Genomic DNA, 17,781 nt, shown 5'->3' with positions numbered 1-17,781 from the left:
AAAAAAAAAAAGAAAAAGTACATATATAGGAGGTGAACCGTATGCCATCTTTTAAACATGCTTTCTTTTCCCTTCATATTGATTATTTTTTGTATTTTTTTATTTACTCCTACTGGGAAATTGTATTTCATGTTGCACACATTGTTATTGTTCCTGAGTTTGTCTTGTTGTAATGTTTCCACCCTCCTAATAAAAATATCAATAAAAAAAAAAAAAAAGACATGGGAATTAGTCCTTGAGCTCAAAGACTTGGTGGAGCTATTGTCAACCTCATATTTCAGTTTAGACTCTATTTGTTATTTACAAGCAAAAATATCAGATCACAGACAGTTGCAGCAGACAGTTTTTCCTGAAAAAACTTGTCCCAAACATCACTTTAACAAACATTATTCTGGTCACTCCTAAGACTTTCTTACTGAAATAAACTGGCTGTAAGTAATTAGACACTTGCATCAAGGGTGAACAATTTAGGGAAAAAGTCTAATAGCAATAATTTTGACTGATACCGCAACTGAGATGATTTAATAGAGAGAATGATCTTTTTTTTTTACATTTCTCATTTTAGGTGTTGATTTTAAAAATTATGATGTGAGGAACCATACCAAACTGATATTAAGTCTGTAGAACAAAACTTTTCAGCTGACATGTATGGAACAAGACAATATTAAAAGTAGAATGGTATTTTAAAATTTTGTCTTTATCAAACACTGGATTAAATATGCTTTTAAAATATCGCTTGGTCCTATTGCTATTTTGATAAAATTTCCATTATTCAGTCTGCAACTCATACACATGCCTATCTTTATACTTGCCCATATAAATGTCTGTCTCTCATGGTGTAATATTTTTAAATTTATGTTGTGTAGGGCTTTAACACCATCTGTTTATATTAACAGCCAATATGACGGGAAAAATAGTTTAAACTAAGGTTTTAGTCTGCAATTACTATGTCATTATTGTTAAATCTTTTAATTATTTTAAATATCTTCCTTGCCCCACAATGCTGGGGCTGTTTGAATTAAATGTTAAAATACATTTTTCATATTTTCCAAGATGTATTTTTGTGAGTTCATTGTTATGAGTAATACAAATAGTTGAATTGATTAAACATTAGTTTAATTGATTACAAAAACTGCAAGTGCAACTCTCATGTTTAATTACTTTTGTTCTTACAAAATAGTGTTAAAATCTTGTCTCTCTTGTTTTCATTAGCCCAATATCATGTCTTGTTACACCTATAGTAAAAACACCTCAATGCTGCTCAGTACACCACTACCTCTCTCATACTCACAAAAAATAGGTCACTATCTGGTTATGGACTGCATATGAGTGGCCAAAATCATAATAAAAACATCAGATTCCATGTGCTATTTATGGTCATTAAAATGAATATTAAATACATGCACATAGGAAAAAAAATAATTTGGTATGATTTGGTAAACCTTTGCCTGCAGTCAGGACTAAGGCATTTGTGATTTAAAACTTCTGAGAATGGGTGGAAGGTGGGGTGATCCAAATAGTTCATACCAAATGTTTTCTTAAACTGCATATTTTTTTTCTATTTTCCAGGTCAAAGTGGTCTACAATGCTGCTGCCTGTCATCATGCCAGAAAATTAAATCAGATGTCTTTCAGTTGAATACATCCTCTCAAGCGTTGAGGAACTGTACCAGGTCTTACAAACCAAACTTGGTCTAAGAGGAGGATTCATTTTGCAGTTTGAGGATCCTGACTTCAATAATCAGTTGTGCAACCTAACAGACATCAAAGACCTTCCTGTGGACCGTGCAACGTTGAAAGTATTGTTCACAGCTGATGACGGCTCAGATTCTACACTGGACACAGTCAGCCTCCCTTCCAGCAGTAGTGGGGATTCTGTCGAATGGCCTGATCCCTTCCCAATTCCCCAGTTTTCACATGATGTGGAGCTGCAGCTGAAAGAAGCAAATTGTAGGTATGCTAAGGATGGATCTTTGACAGTGTAATGGTCTCACTATGGTGCCTTGTGCCAAAGCTAACCATCATCCAAACTCCTTTCACATGAGTCAGGGTTGGTCGCGTCTTCCTTTATTTCTATGTGAAATGGAGTAAAACTGTCAAAACACAAATAATTCAAAATGAACTCAGAGCAGCTAACAGAAAAGTGTCTTACATTCAGTTGCACACTTTAACAGTACATGAACACTATCACAGAAGGATAAACAACTCTAATACTGAACTGTGATCCAACATTACAGCCTAAGATAAGCCTAACAGCATGCTAGTAAGCTTATTGCATAGCAAACAATCAAAGCTCCCACAGTATTTAGACATTTTTATATCTAATTCAAGTAAACATAAATTCGGTAGGCAAAACTTACTTCTTTTCAAATCAGAATCCTCTCCCTCTGGGCTGATGGGAGAGGATGCTGGCACTGCAAGTTCACTGCTTCTCTGCGCTAAAAAAGCCACTATACTGTTGCCGTGTTAGTGGCCATTTATCTGGACTTTTTTGATTTGTGGTTTGTCAACCAGTACTTATATGGACAGCTTATTTAGCACTCCCTAACCGGAATTTGGGACTATTGCTGTCAACCTACAATTCTAGCACGGCAGCACTGACAGAACTAGCTGCTATTACTGTTGTGCTTACTTTGCTGCATCTGTCAACCTCTTGTGTCGTCTGGATTGTTCCACTTGTTGTCTATTTTTGCTGGATTTTTCTCCTGTGCTACTCTTCAAGTTATGCTGGGGATTACATCGCACTGCCTTCTGGATATCTGTTTCGGAGCTGTGGGTCTGCTGTTAGTGGTTAGCTCTGTGCTAGCTTCCCCTGGCTTGGCTGGCTCATCGATGTTTACCTACTCTGCTTCCCAGCTGATTGGACTTAACAACTGCTCCGTTCCACCTTCTGTTTCCCTCATAAAACAACTGGGCCTTCTGCGTAGACCTTGTTATGTCCATAGAGGCTATCCGGAAGAGAACTGTTTATTCTCGGCAAACTGGGTCTGATTCCATCGTTTCCAGCTGGTCTACCGGACGTGCCACACATCGATTACGTCATCAGAATGCTGCATCTGTAGTCCCTGATATTGCTGAAAGAACACACTGCACGAAGGGGAAAGGAAAACATGGAGTGGACTTCAGTCTGCTAAAATCTCTCCAAAAGGCTTCTACTCCAACCAGTATTAAAATAGAACTTTTCAATGCACAATCACTGTCCAATAAATCATGTCTTATTCATAACCATATTCTGGAGAAGAATTTGGACCTCATGTGCCTTACTGAAACATGACATCAACCAGATGTGTACAGTTTTCTGAATAAGGCATGTTCCTCTGGATACAGTTACCTGCAGAGAGCCCGCCACACTGGCCGTGGTGGTGGTCTGGCTGTAATTTACCGCAGTAATTTAAAATTGTCTCATCTGGCTCTTCAGGACTTTTCTTCTTTTGAATGTTTGGCCTTCAATCTCAAAGCCCCCCTTCTGATGAATATCATATTGATTTCAATTCAATTCAATTCAAAAATACTTTATTAATCCCAAAGGGAAATTAAATGTTGACGTAGCTCATTTAAATCAAGGAGTTATTATAGATGGTGATGGCTGTGAGCAGGAATGATCTCCTGTAGCTGTCTGTTTTACAACTAATCTGAAGATGCCTTTGACTAAAGCGACTCTGTTTTCCGATGACGGTCTCATGAAGAGGATGGTCAGGGTTGTCCATGATTTCCTTGATTTTATGTAAAATCCTTCTTTGCATCATCATCTCCAGAGGTTCCACAGTCATCCCCAGAACAGAACCAGCTTTCTTTATCAGGTTGTTCAGCCTTTTTAGGTCCTTGGCTCTGATGCTGCTGCCCCAACAGATGATGGCAGAGGAGATGACACTCTCAACAACAGACTTATAGAAGATCTGCAACATCTTGCTGGAAACCTTGAAGGATCTAAGCTTCCTCAAGAAGTACAGTTTGCTCTGTCCCTTCTTGTAGATGGCTTCACTGTTGAGTCTCCAGTCCAGTCTGTTGTCTAGACAGACTTTATAGACAGGTATTTATATTTCTCAACCACCTCCAGTTCTTCACCCATAATGGTAATAGAGTTTGATCTGACCCTGTTTCTCCTGAAATCTACAATCATCTCCTTTGTTTTGTTCACATTCAAGATGAGATGATTGTTTCCACACCATGCCACAAAGCGGTCCAACAGATCTCTGTACTCAACTTCTTGTCCATCTCTAATATACCCAACAACTGCAAAGTCATCCGAGTATTTCAGTAGATGACAGGAGTCTGACTTGTGCTGAAAGTCTGAAGTGTACAGAGTGAAAAGGAATGGTGAGAGTACAGTCCCCTGTGGTGCTCCTGTGCTGCTGACCACCTGGTTAGACACACAGTCCTTCAGTCTCACAAACTGTGGTCTGTTTGTAGTCATTGATCCAGGCAATTGTTGAAGCCTCCACCTGAGTTTTCTGGAGTTTCAGATGAAGCAGATCAGGCTGAATTATGTTAAATACACTGGAGAAATCAAAGAGCATGATCCTCACAGTGCTGCCTGCTTTGTCCAGATGACAGTGGGTTTGTTGAAGCAGGTGTATGATGGCATCTTCAACTCCAACTCCACAGCGATAAGCAGACTAAAGGGGGTCCTGATATGTGCTGGTTTGCTTACTCAGGTGGGCCAACAGGAGTCTCTCCAAGACCTTCATGATGTGGGATGTCAGGGCAACAGGTCTGTAGTCGTTGATGACTGAGGGGTGAGTTTTCTTTGATATCGGAACCAGACAGGATGTCTTCCACAACAGTGGTACCTCCTCTTGAGTCAAGCTAAGGTTGAAGAGGTGTTGCAGAATCCCACAGAGCTGCTCTGCACAGGCATGACCTCCTCACTTCTTTCTGCACCTAGTTTGTAAAAAAGATTATCCTTCTTTCACCCCTGGCAGCAAATTTTAAGTCTCTTCTGGACTATCTTAATCTTACTCAATATGTTGACGCCCCTACACACAACAGGGAACATACTCTGGATTTGGTGATTACAGACACTGTACCTAACAGTAATTTATCTATATATGACCTGGGTGTCTCAGACCAGTGTCATCTCCTTGGAAGTGCCTTCAACTTCATCTGCTCCAAATTCTAAATGTCTTATCCAGTTCTGTGACTTTAAAAACATTTCCCCTGAGGCTCTGTTCTCTGTTCTCTGTACTCCTTGACTGCTGTCCAAATGCAATTTGGATCCATACATTCTTTCCAATTACCGTCCAATGTCCCACCTCCCATTTCTGTCAAAAGTGCTGGAAAAAGCAGTTGCTCAGCTGCAGTTCACCTACAAAAACACTCTCTGTATAAGAAATTCCAGTCTGGTTTCCATGCAGCTCCTAGTACCAAGACCGCATTGCTGAGAGTTACCAACGATGGCCTCATGGCTGCTGACACTGGTTCTCCCTCTCTCCTTGACCTCACTGCTGCCTTTGACACTGTGGACCATAGTATCCTCCTCCACTGTCTTCATGTGGAGGTTGGTCTCTGTGACACTGTCCTGGACCGGTTTAAATCTTTCCTCTCCAATAGGTTGGAATGTGTTAGTCTTGGCAATGCCAAGTCCCAGACTGTCTGTGTCTCCTGTGGTGTCCCTCAAGGGTCAGTTCTAGGGCCCCTGCTAATTTCCCTGTACATGCTGCTTTTAGGTCAAATTATTAATCAGTACAACATCTCTTTTCATTGTTATGCTGACGATACACAGCTTTACATCAGGACTGGAGCATCATTATCACCACTGTCATCTCTATCTTCACTCACTGCCCTCACTACCTGCCTGGGGTAGATAAGGGTGTGGATGAATCAGAACTTTCTTCAGGTAAACTGCTCCAAAACTGAGGCCATACTGATGTTGGAACCTCACCAGGTTCCAACATCGACTATTACGACTATTTCCTTTCCTGGACAAGATATCCCCCTCTCCACCTCTGTTACAAATCTTGGAGTAAGAATGGACTTTCATCTAACATTTGAAAAACACATGAAGCATCTGTTTAAAACCTGTTTCTTTGACCATCTCTCACTTTTTCTGATGCAGAGAATCTCGTCCGTGCCTTTGTCTCCTCCAGACTTGACTACTGCAACTCTCTGTTTGTTGGAATCCCTAGCAAAAACCTTCAGAAGCTTCAATACATTCAAAACTGTGCAGCCAGGATTCTATTGATAGCTCATAAATTTGAACATATTACACCCATTCTTTATAACCTTCACTGGCTTCCTGTCACCTACAGAATTCAGTACAAAATTGCTCTCATTACCCATCAATGTCTAAATGGAACTTCACCTGATTATCTGAAGGACCTTCTTGTTCCATATTCATCCACACGATCTCTACGATCACAGAACTGTAACCTCCTCCACTTTCCACAATCTAAATTAAGGAACATGGGAGATCGGGCTTTCTGTGTGGCTGCCCCCCATCTCTGGAACTCTTTCCCTGATTATCTGAGAGCTCCGCAACCACTGGTTGACTTCAAAAAAGGCTTAAAGACTTCTTTTTAGGCAAGCCTATTTTACCTCCACATGATTTTATGATGATTTTATCACTGATTTTAGTAGCACTTTGTAGCACTTTGAGATTTTTGTTAATGAAAAGTGCGTTACAAATTAAATTATTATTATTATTATCATAAATTAACATAAATGCCCATTATGACATATAAACTGCTACTTACAGGCTTCAAAGAAACTCAAACTGAAATGTGGCGTTCATGATAGACATGTCTGTTTAGCTGCTCTACCGCTAGCAAAACATAAACATGTTGGACATCAACAACACATCACAGAGCTCATCTCCCAATGGCCTGCTCTGCTCCATCCAACATTCTAATATAAAGATAAGTAATGGTATTCTGTGTTTGAACACAAAAATTATCATTTATTATTTCTTCTTTTTAAGGCTCATGTTGACACTCTGGATGATGCCTTGAAGGGGATGCAGCTTGGTCTCCTGATAGCCTGTGAAGGTAGTGAACGGGGTGCCATTCTACATGGTGGTCTTTGATGTGGCAGTTATGGTGGAGGAGACCATTTTGCTTCACAACATTAAAGATGTGGCATATAGCTTTGTCATGCTTATGGCTGTCATTGACTGTGTCATTCTCAAGATGACATAAAGTATTCCTTTGAGTTTCTTTAGCAAATGGTGATGATGATCAGACCAGACTAGGCTTAAGCTTGAGTACATGGATTGAGAAACAAAATCCTGAGGTAAAAACTGTTACACCTGTGTTTTCAGTTTCATTTTCACATCTAGAAACAATTCTTGTAAGAATTTGTTCAGTTTCTTTCTATACATTACACACATTACATTTTTTAAAAACAAAAACCATCACACTCAGCATTGTCATTGTGAGATTGCTGACACTGATCTTATAGCACTTTATTATGTTAGACTGTTAGGCTGATGGCTGATTGTATTGAGTTTTCACTGCAACTGTTTAATGTTAATGTTTACAGCACTTTGGGCAAACTTCTGTTCTTCAAATGTGCTTTATAAATGAATTGGATTTAGATAATGTGGTTAGAATGTTCTCGTTGACGATAGACTAAGTTCAACACATTCTTGTCTTGGAGATAAATGTTGTGATTTACACTGGCTTTAAGGCTTGTTTCATATTCCAAAACTGTATTTGACAGAAAAAGAGTCAGGAAAATAAAATGTTTCTGAACATGTCACTTGTAAGCATATCCAGTATATTTTTTTAAAGAAACCAAAAAGCCAGTATTAGTGGAGAAAGGGGATTAAATTTGAAGATATTTGTTAACTTAAATTGCAATTTTAAGTTCAATTGCTGCCTTAAAAACATGAGTTAACATAACTCTAAAAGGCAATTAATATGAATATAGTTAGTTATTTTAACTTTAAAATGTGGGTTGAAAGGATATATAAATGTATGTTACTTTGACAAGAAAAAGCTAGTTGAATGGATAATGTAACTTTGTGAGTTGTTTTAACTCAGGAGTATCAAGTCCAAACAACAAGTAGTAATTAATTAGACAGCTGGTATAACTTAACTATATGAGTTCATAAAGCATATAATTGTAAGTTTCCTTGATAAGAGTAATCAATTTGTTTTTGAAAGAATAATGTTCTATCTAGACAGAATGTGAGTCTTGGTAAAGGTCAGAGATAGATTACTCTATTTTGTGAGTAATCAATTATAATCTGGGATATAGAGGAGACCAGGTCAGGGAGGCAGATGAAAATAGTTTCTGTAGTTGCTGAGGGTGAGTAGATCCATAGTTGAAACCTTAGTGTCCAAGTGGGCAAGCAGTGGGTCTCCTGAGTCCTTCTGTAACTGGTTCATTCTATCAGATTTTGTAGATGGTGGATTGGACTCAGAATGCAGACTTACATGAAGAGCTTCCAAAGACAACCTATTTATTGATATAACAAAAACAAAAATGCTGACGAGTCAGGAAAACTAAACAACAAGAGATTGCAGGGAGAGCAAGAGCTGACAATGAACCAGTGAGTAATGAAAGTTAAGGAACAGATTATATGGACTGAGGCTGATGGGGAAGTGGACACAGGTGACTGATTACTAACTAGGAACTGGTGCAGATGGATGAGGCAGACTGACATGGAACACTACTGAGGGAGAGTGAGCAATGGCACAAGAAACAAGGAGGACACAAGGAGCAAAACATAAAATATAAAGGAACACAAGGAACAAACAAAAACACACACATGGATTTGTTTGTAGTCTTAAGAAAATATCTCATGTACCACTGGATTGATATTAAATAAACACAGAAAGGCCCTGACCTCGGGCATGTTCTATATGTTCTCCCTGTGCACACATAGGTTTTACCCCGGGTACTCCAGTTTCCTCCCACAGACCAAAAACATGCATGTTGTCTGTCTCTATGTTGTCTGTCTCTATGTGGACCTGTGATGGACTTGCATTCTGTCCAGTGTGTACCCTGCCTTTCGCACAGTGATGGCCGTAGATAGGTACCAGCTCCCCGCGACCAGGACAGGAGAAGCGGGTAAAAGAAAATGGATGGATAAATGGATTTTAGAACATAAGCATAAAATGTACATCTACAACTGATTCAACTTTAGAGCCACCCCAATTCAAGAAGGCCACCATAGCTAGTCAACATTATTAAACACAAGAATAGCTATCAGATAGTCAATGTTATAGACATTGTGGTAAATGATATGATGTGGTAATAGTTGAGATTTATTCACAACATATACCCTGAGTGTGACATCTTGCCATACTGCATGACATTGAACATAACATTATTTTTACAGTTTGACCAAAGCGCCTACAATGCCTACAAAATTTCTCATCATAAGATCATCTCAATCTAAAACTTGGTCATGAAAGACTGTGGGCAATATGTAATATTTTAAGGAATGCTAGGCCTTAAATTAAGTCAGTGTCTTTTCAAACAATTTCATTTTCATATTATCAGAGGCCTGTGTTAAACCTGCTAGAACAGCAGTGTCAAATCCTGCTCCTCAAGGCCACTGTCCTGTTTGTTTTACCTGTTTCCCTGCTTCAACATATCTGATTAATGATTGAATATATTCTGCAGATGCCCATTAGTCACCCATTGATTCAAACAAGGTGTGCTGGAGCAGAAAACCTCTAAAACATGCAAAACAATGGCCCTCGAGGACCAGGATTGTACACCGCTATGCTAGAGCCTCCATGACTGGCTGTCAAAGGTGCCTCATCAAACGGTGCTCAGCATTAAGTCCTGGCAGCAGCAGCAGGAGTCAACTTGCATTAACATAGTCCTTTAAAATACTCTAAAGCTGCTCATCATGTCTGTGCTAAGACTCTAAGATTCTAAAGAAGAACACACACCTTTCTTAGTTGACATTAGGTATGCAAACAAAATTTTCAAAATAATTTATCTTTCACCTGAAAGAGTTAAAAAAAAAACTCTGAATAATATTGATCAATTAATTTTTTATTAAATACAAAGCAATAAACTTTTACTCCAAAGATTGAGTTTGTTACAAAAGAAAATGTATATCAAATGGAATTCAGGGTACCTTTTGTATTTATGATTAGAGGTCGATCAGTATGACTTTTTTCCTTTTTTTTTTAAATAAATAAAAACATATCAACTAACTGCTTAACCTAAATAAATGTATATTTAACAACCCTTAGTATATTTAAAAATAAATAATACAAGCATTCTGGCTTAAAAAATGACAAAACAGCTAAATTGTGGGCCACAGTAAGCTGGTTGTAGCACCTACTGCTGCAAAGTATTTTTCAACTTGATAATTGAATAAATACAGGTATGGCTGAATGCCAGTTGTTTATAAGTGGTCAATATCAACTGACTGAAATCATTCAGCCAATTAATCAGTCATCTCTATTTATGATAAATGCAGATTCTCATTATTCCAACCCACTGCGGTTGGCCTGGCCAGATAGTTAAATCACAAATTTAGTGGTTAGAACTAAAGCTGCACAATATATTTTTTTTAATTATTGTCATTGCATTATCAGTGAGTGTCATATCATTATAAGGACTGTTGGGACAACAATAAATCATAATCTATTATATCTATTCATTTCTGCTAATAATATAATTGGTCAATCCAACAAACTCTCACTAGCCTTGATACCCTCACCTGGTTTAGATGATGGTGATGACAAAAGAACAAGTAAGGAGTGTGTAAAATGTGGATTTATCACAACTGATATTGTCATTGAAATATTAAACAATAATATCACATATCATAAAATTTTCTAATAATGTGGACAGCCCTAATTGAAAGCAAGACTGCAATGAGTCAACACTAAGCGTAACATACCTACTCTAACTTTATAGGAGAAAGCACACACCTTTCTTTGATAGAATTGTCACAATAAAGAGTTGCACACCCTACCTGTCAGATAGTGAAGCCACCAGCAGCAGCACAGCAGCACCATCAGCCACCTTCCCTTCATGATCCCTACAGACAACTGCATTCCTCACAACGTGTGATGACAGAAAGGACGCAGCAGAGTCCTCTCCCCCGTCTTTCTCCACTCTGTACCAGGCAGGCAGAAGTTATTACCAGGCAGCCCTGCCCACCTTGTCTCTTCCTCCTTCTTCGTTCCTCCCTGAAACAGTTCCTCCCTCCCTCACACCCTTTGCATCTCGCCTGTCTACAGCTCAGCCCTGGTAAAGCGGTAAGCCTCCATCTGGCTCCTGTCAGTAGGAAAAAAGGAATGCACGGCTGAAGTCCTGCCTCTACTCCATGTTCTGTTTTATAGCTAGCCACAAGAAGTGGGAGCTGTTGAAGACAGCCAGCAGGAGGTGCTGCAGGTTCCACCTGGGCTGTGCCAGAAATACTGAGAAACTGAGAAACACTGGACTGAGTCTGAGATATAAATAATTTATATGGGTGTTTGATTTTTAGCGCTGAAGGCAAAGGCAAGAATATTTTTGCCTGAGTCAGGGTTTGTTTGTCTGTATCATTAGCAAAAAATCATGAATAAATTTTATTCAAACTTTCAGAAAGTCATCATTGAATGATATCTGTAACTGCTTACATTTTGGTGTGAACCCACACTGAATATGACTACCACATCTAGGCTATTTTAGCAAACACAAAATGACTATAACACTGACAGTTTTACAAATATTGACCTAAAATTTAATGTGAGCCTGATAACCACTTTATACCTGACCGTAGGGAGCAGAAAAATGGCTGTAACTCAGTCAATTTAACAAATAATGAGCTAAAATTTTGGTTATAGTATATGAACTTCATCCCCTACACATACTGTGAGCAAATATTTTTCCTTAAAACTTTACTATTAATTATTAGAGTTATCACTGTCTGTCTAAAACATTTTACAAACTGTTGGACAGATCTCGAAAAGTGATCATTGGCTGTACAACTACAACTCATTACCATTTTGAGTCAATCCATTTCAAAATGGCCACCATGTCTAATCAGCATTACCCAAGACAAAAATGGCTCTAATTCAGGCAGTTTACAGGTGGTAGTAGCTAAGCGTCATCCTCAGCACATATTCTGAGTGCTAACACATCTTATGAGACCTCACAATATCGAATGATTTTGAACATAATGTCATTTATAAGGTTTGACCAAAACAACGACACTTTCTCAATTTGAGAGACCTTTTTAAACTGAGGAACTTTTTTTAAGTACCTAGGTAATTACCCAGAATCTTCAGATTCTGCCTCCTTAAAGGTGCACATGCTGACAGGATTAAGGAGATCCTTACAGTATTTCTGCAACCGTTCAATAATATCCCCAGTCTGGGTCAGCAGTTCCCCTCCCAAACAAAGCACAATCTGGGACATGAAGTCTGGGAAAGTGAATATAATATTTTATTTAAATTAGACAGTCATATGTTTAATTTAAAAAAGTGTCCCCCCCCCCTTAGTGTCTAAAAAGGCAAAGCAGCTCAAGATCAATGTGTTGCGAGGAGGTAAGATAAAAAGAGAAGCAAAGGAAAATCCTCCTACCTTTGAAGCCATCTGGACATACACATTGATAGGAGTTAACCAGATCCTGACAGCTTCCTCCATGCTTACATGGACCAGATTCACACTCATCCACATTAATTGAGCAGTTGTCTCCTGTAAGAGGGATGTGTTTATCAGGCTCAGAGACGATGTATAAAAAAACAATGCACTGATATGACATTTTTTCAAACAGAGTACAAGTTTGAGTCCTTGCCAAGACAGAGTACAAATAAGAGCACTAATAAATGCCCTTTCATTTCTTACAATTACTCTGAAAAAAGATTTAAAAATCATAGGATCTTACTTTTTGTGTTAACTCCTCAAAAGGAACAAAGACAGCATTAGTCTTTCTCAAAAGTGCTGTTTGGTGAGTGGTGAGATTGCTTTGCTTGTGCTCAGATCCGTATGTTCCTAGGGTCTCTTCTGCTCAGTGAAAAACAGTAGTAGCTTCTCACTGCTATTCACAAATGTTTTGAACTTAGCATTTTGTTGATTTTTGTAGATGTTTGTGTTGGAAGTGGAAGTATTGTTTGTGTTGGAAGTGTTTGATTTTGCCCCTCTTCAAAAGCTTTGCTGAGAACAATTTGCAGTTTTTCTTCTGTCACCATCTTTCACTTTGAAATACCTCCACATGACCTTTTTTCTTCTGGTTGTGTTTTTTGGTAGTTAGCAAAAAAACCTGCTCAACCACCTGACTGCTCAACTGAGAAGTGAACGTCACTCTAACATAAAGTTGTATTGTGTACAGTAGTGCTAGAACATTTTTATAAGTATTAGTAGGAGTACACACACAATATCAGGCTATTGGTATTGGTATTGGTGCATTCCTAAAAGAAACAAAGATGATTTTGTTTCAGATGTGGATCTTACCTGTAAATCCAGGCAGGCAGTGGCAGATGAAACCAGCTGCTGCTTCATAGCTAAAATTGACCATGCTAAGTTCAGGAAGCATCTGGTAGTTCAGGACATCTGACACCTGGAAACACTCGCCACCATTGTCACAAGGATGTTGCTCACATTCGTCTATATCCACCTGGCAGTTTTCTCCTTCATAACCTGAACACACACACATATGTGCATACACACATCTTTATCTATCTGATATCAAACTCATTTTTCAGATTTCAGTTTTTAACACAATGTAAAAACAACTAATTATTTTCCTGTCTCCTCAGCAACTCTGACAAAAGCTACATTTTGATGACAGTGTCAAAACAGTTGTGTTGGAGAAATATTTACCATTGCCTTAGTTAGGCTTTACTTGAATTAACTGTTAATCATGTTGACTATGGATACTAATTATTATTACTTGCAATTTAGGGCTGCTCAATTACAGAAGAAGATAATGAATATTTTTAGTGACAGTGTGATAATGTTTTTCAAAATGTATTTTTTTGAGTTTGGTAATGTTGCATTGTTGCACTTAAAGAGCACTAAAATGTCTTGAAAGTAACTTTTTTCACTGATACCTTCCTGTTGAATTTCTTTAATATAACTGATAAAGCAGAAAGAGAGGGAGTTGAGTGATAGTTATTTAACCTATTATATTTAATGTTGAGCCTTTCCTCCCTCAATATGTCAACGATGACCAGTTAATTATGGCGGGATTTTTGTGCCACTAAGTTGAGCGCATCCAGTAAGCAAATTGAGCGTGCAGTGGTGTTCTGACACATGCTCAACTCTGACAAACTGCTCGCGTTCGGCTCAGTCTCTCTGCCCTGGAAACTTAAGTTGTTTGTAAATGAATCACACCACCACCCGATCACAGACAGTCCTTTTTCATCTAATCAAAGCATGCAGGAAATGGCTAAAGGGGGATTCCACAAAAATGTTCACTACCTTGAGCATCTTTTATCTGTTCTAGTTTAAAAACTAAAATACTTAGACACTTCAAACCAAAACTAGATTATTCTAAACTAATAGCAGAATATATTAATCCAAGTTTGTGATTTGTGAAACTTCATGAAAGAGCCATCTTAGTATTATTTATGCATCTGGATCACATTTTAAACACTCCAGCTCCAAAACAACAACATCTACTCTTCAAACCTGGACTAGATTATTTTGCAGTAATAGAATATTTAAATCATAGTGTGTGATTTGTAAAACCTTTATTTGATTTGCAAAACTTCAAGAAAGGTTGGTTTCAGCACTTTAAAATAAAAGTCATAATAAGCAAGTATGTGTTTGTGTGTAGGTCAGGGGTCTTCACAATAAAACAAGTCTCAGTTAAAATCATAAAAATTGCAAAACTTCAAATTTCTAAACTTTTTTATTGAACAACTTTTTTTATTTTAGATTTGCACATGTTGCTATTTCTGCTCTCAGTTGCATGAGACGGTCCTCTCTCTCTCTCACTGCAACACAAGGTATTTTGAATAATTTGAACTTTTTTCTTCTTTTTAAAATTTGGGGGCAGTCCCCTGGATTGGCCAACCGGGGTGGTGTGCCCCCTATTCAAAAAGGGGGGTCGCAGAGTGTGTTCCAACTGCAGTGGAATCACACTCCTAAGCCTCCCTGGTAAGGTCTATTCAGGGGTTTTTGAGAGGAGTGTCCATCGAATAGTCAAATCTAAGATTCAGGAAGAGCAGTGTGGTTTTCGTCCTAGTCATGGAACACTGGACCAGCTCTACACCCTCAGCAGGGTACTGGAGGGTGCATGGGAGTTTGCTCAACCATTCTACATGTATTTTGTGGACTTGCAGAAGGCGTTCGACCGTGTCTTTTGTGGAGTCCTATGGGGGGTACACAGGGAATATGGGGTACCAGGCCCTTTGATACTGGCTGTTAGGTCCCTGTACGACCGGTGCCAGAACTTGGTCCACATTGCCGACAGCAAGTCTGGCTTGTTTCCCGTGAAAGTTAGACTTCTCTAACCTCTCCTCCTCCTTTGTTTAGCCATGCTCAATTTATTCCACTGCCTCAGCCCTGGTTAGTGTTTTTGCCTTTTGCAATGCAGTTATTGATGCCTGTGTTCCTCCAAAAATGTAATGTTAAAAACTTTTTCCAAATATACTAATATTTGCTTTACATTTTAATAATGGCTCTTAACTTTACTTTCCACTAACATTTTTTAACTATTTCAGACTCTACTTCTACTCACCTGTTCCTACCCATCTTTGTGCTGACAAGTGGACCTCCTAAACTAGCGTTTCTCAATGGGGTCGGTACCGCCCCCTGGGGGGCGTTGAGAGGATGACAGGGGGCGCTGGCAGAAATATTTTCAAAAAGGGGGCATTGGTATTCTTTTGGGGGGCGTTTGCTTAAAGGTAAAGTTTACACAAAAGATTCACAACAACATCAGTTTAAACTTTGAACTACTTGCAAAAATATTGTGGCCTAAAACATTAAAACCGGCACAGAACTGCAGCTGTATAGATGGTGTTTCTCTTCAGCGCAGCTCCGTGCTGCCTTCAGGAGAACGGGACATCAGAGTATCGTTTTTATAATTTGTCCCACATGGCAGTTACTTTGTAAACTTTGAGAAAGGAACGCTCTCTTTAGTGATATTACCCTTGGAATTATTTATTTCTCTTACATGGGTTAATTTCTCTGAAGGATACACCATGAGCGCATTGTTATCGCAGTGGTTAAACATTTACAAGAGCATTATTCTGTTTTCGGACTTTCCCTGAAAGCGTCCAGCATCCAGACGCACATTAACTCTTTTCTGGACAAGATGCTTTGCATGACTGCGGAACACAAACCAACAAACCAAAAAAAAAAAAATTCTAAAACCAGAGACCTACGGCTTGACAAGTGGATCACAGCAGCTGCATCAGCCGGTGTAACACCGGATCGATGTTAGCTAACACCGCTGCGACTTTTCTCTTAAGCTTTATTTGTGTCGTTGTAAACTTTAAAGTCTTAACATAAGTCACAATCTTTTATTAGTCTATGAATAAAAGCAGGGCTCTCGAGTTTCACGCATTGACCGTGATACACACGCATTTTGTGAAGCGCACACGCTCACACGCCACTTTTTGTATTTCTCACGCTAAAAGAAATGCACACGCAGACGGACTTTTTTTGAACCCGAAACCAATGTGCAGCGCAATGTTTTCCGCACGGGTTGGGGCACAATAGGGGCCAAGTTAGCGAATTTTTAGATCCGTCTGGCCATTTTTCAAAGCGACTAGCGACAAATCTACTGACTTTTTTCTGTGTTACTGGAGACTTTGGCGAATAAATGTGTGGAAGCACCAATTATTCTGCAGCGTGCCGGAAGCCCCGCCCACTTCCCCAAGCACTGACAGCTGTCAATCTCACAGCAGAGAGGAGACCCGCTCCACTCTGTGTCCACAGTGGCGCAAATCCAGAAGCATTTTCTGTATTTACCAGCTGTCTGCACATGTGTAAATGATATGATCGATAACAGAGACACGTCACTGATCAGGCGCCCCTCCGCTCCTTCACCTCCCCTCCTGTCGCGCTCCCCTCGAGCACGCGCGGTAGCGTGACTGTTTTAATTTGAATCGTGTTGTCATCTGATGACAGACAGCTAAAGGTGGAGTGGCAGAAAACTGAAGAGGCAGAAGGATAAAGATGAAAAAAGCTTTTCAAAGTGGTTGAAAGACATCAGGAAGTTCTGTCAGGTTTTCATTAAACCTGTGTCAAGTGGAGACCTGGAAATGTTCAGGTTACAACTGTTTACTGATCAGTATTTACAATAGAACACAGCATGACATGAAAAATAAAGGAAATTGTTTGTGTTATTTTGTTGTTCAGACAGTAGTCATTTGTTGAACTCTATGATGAATCATAAAGCAGATAAATCACAAAAGTTGTGAGTTTGAATGTCTCCTCTGGAATATAACTCTACAGAGCTGTTGTGAATAATCTGATAAGTCTGATCAGATGAAGTGTCCAATCAGTAACTGATATCCAACAAGAATATCATTGGAAATTAAGATTTCATGTTTTTATATATGGTTTGACTGCTGTAATTTTTTTAAACCTCCTGAAAACAAAGTTCATGTTATTCAGCTGTGAGGATGGAGAGAAAGAATCAGGACAGACAGGGGAAGGAGACAGGTCGGTTTAATATTAGCTGGAAGTGTAGGAACAGCCACTTAATACCAGGTGATTTATTTAAAAATATTATTTATATTTAAAAAAGTGCATTAGCAAGATGTGTAATTTTTTTTTTAACTGTTAAATAATACTTTTTTGACCATGTGACTTAGAGAAGAACACAGAGAAGGAATGAAGGAGACAGACATGAGGTCAGTGATCAGCTGCTGTAGAGGAGACCAGAGATGACATCAGGTAGGAATAATTCAGCTAGTGAGGCTACAAAAAC

General features: G+C 38.9%; 1 protein-coding gene across 3 annotated transcripts in view; it reads right to left on the bottom strand.

Moving 5' to 3' along the window:
- LOC108249986 (protein crumbs homolog 1) overlaps positions 1-17,781 on the bottom strand; it is a 99,263-nt gene that overhangs the window by 44,522 nt on the left and 36,960 nt on the right. For all 3 annotated transcript variants that reach the window (XM_017439662.3, XM_037978478.1, XM_037978476.1), the window contains exons 5-6: positions 13,350-13,535; positions 12,480-12,593 (exon numbers count right to left, since the gene is read on the bottom strand). In XM_017439662.3, the coding sequence (XP_017295151.1) occupies positions 12,480-12,593; positions 13,350-13,535 (300 nt within the window). The remainder of the gene's footprint in view (positions 1-12,479; positions 12,594-13,349; positions 13,536-17,781) is intronic.

This window comes from Kryptolebias marmoratus, linkage group LG1 (genome assembly GCF_001649575.2).
Source record: "Kryptolebias marmoratus isolate JLee-2015 linkage group LG1, ASM164957v2, whole genome shotgun sequence".
Lineage (NCBI taxonomy): Eukaryota > Metazoa > Chordata > Actinopteri > Cyprinodontiformes > Rivulidae > Kryptolebias > Kryptolebias marmoratus.
This window is presented reverse-complemented; position numbering and strand designations above follow the sequence as displayed.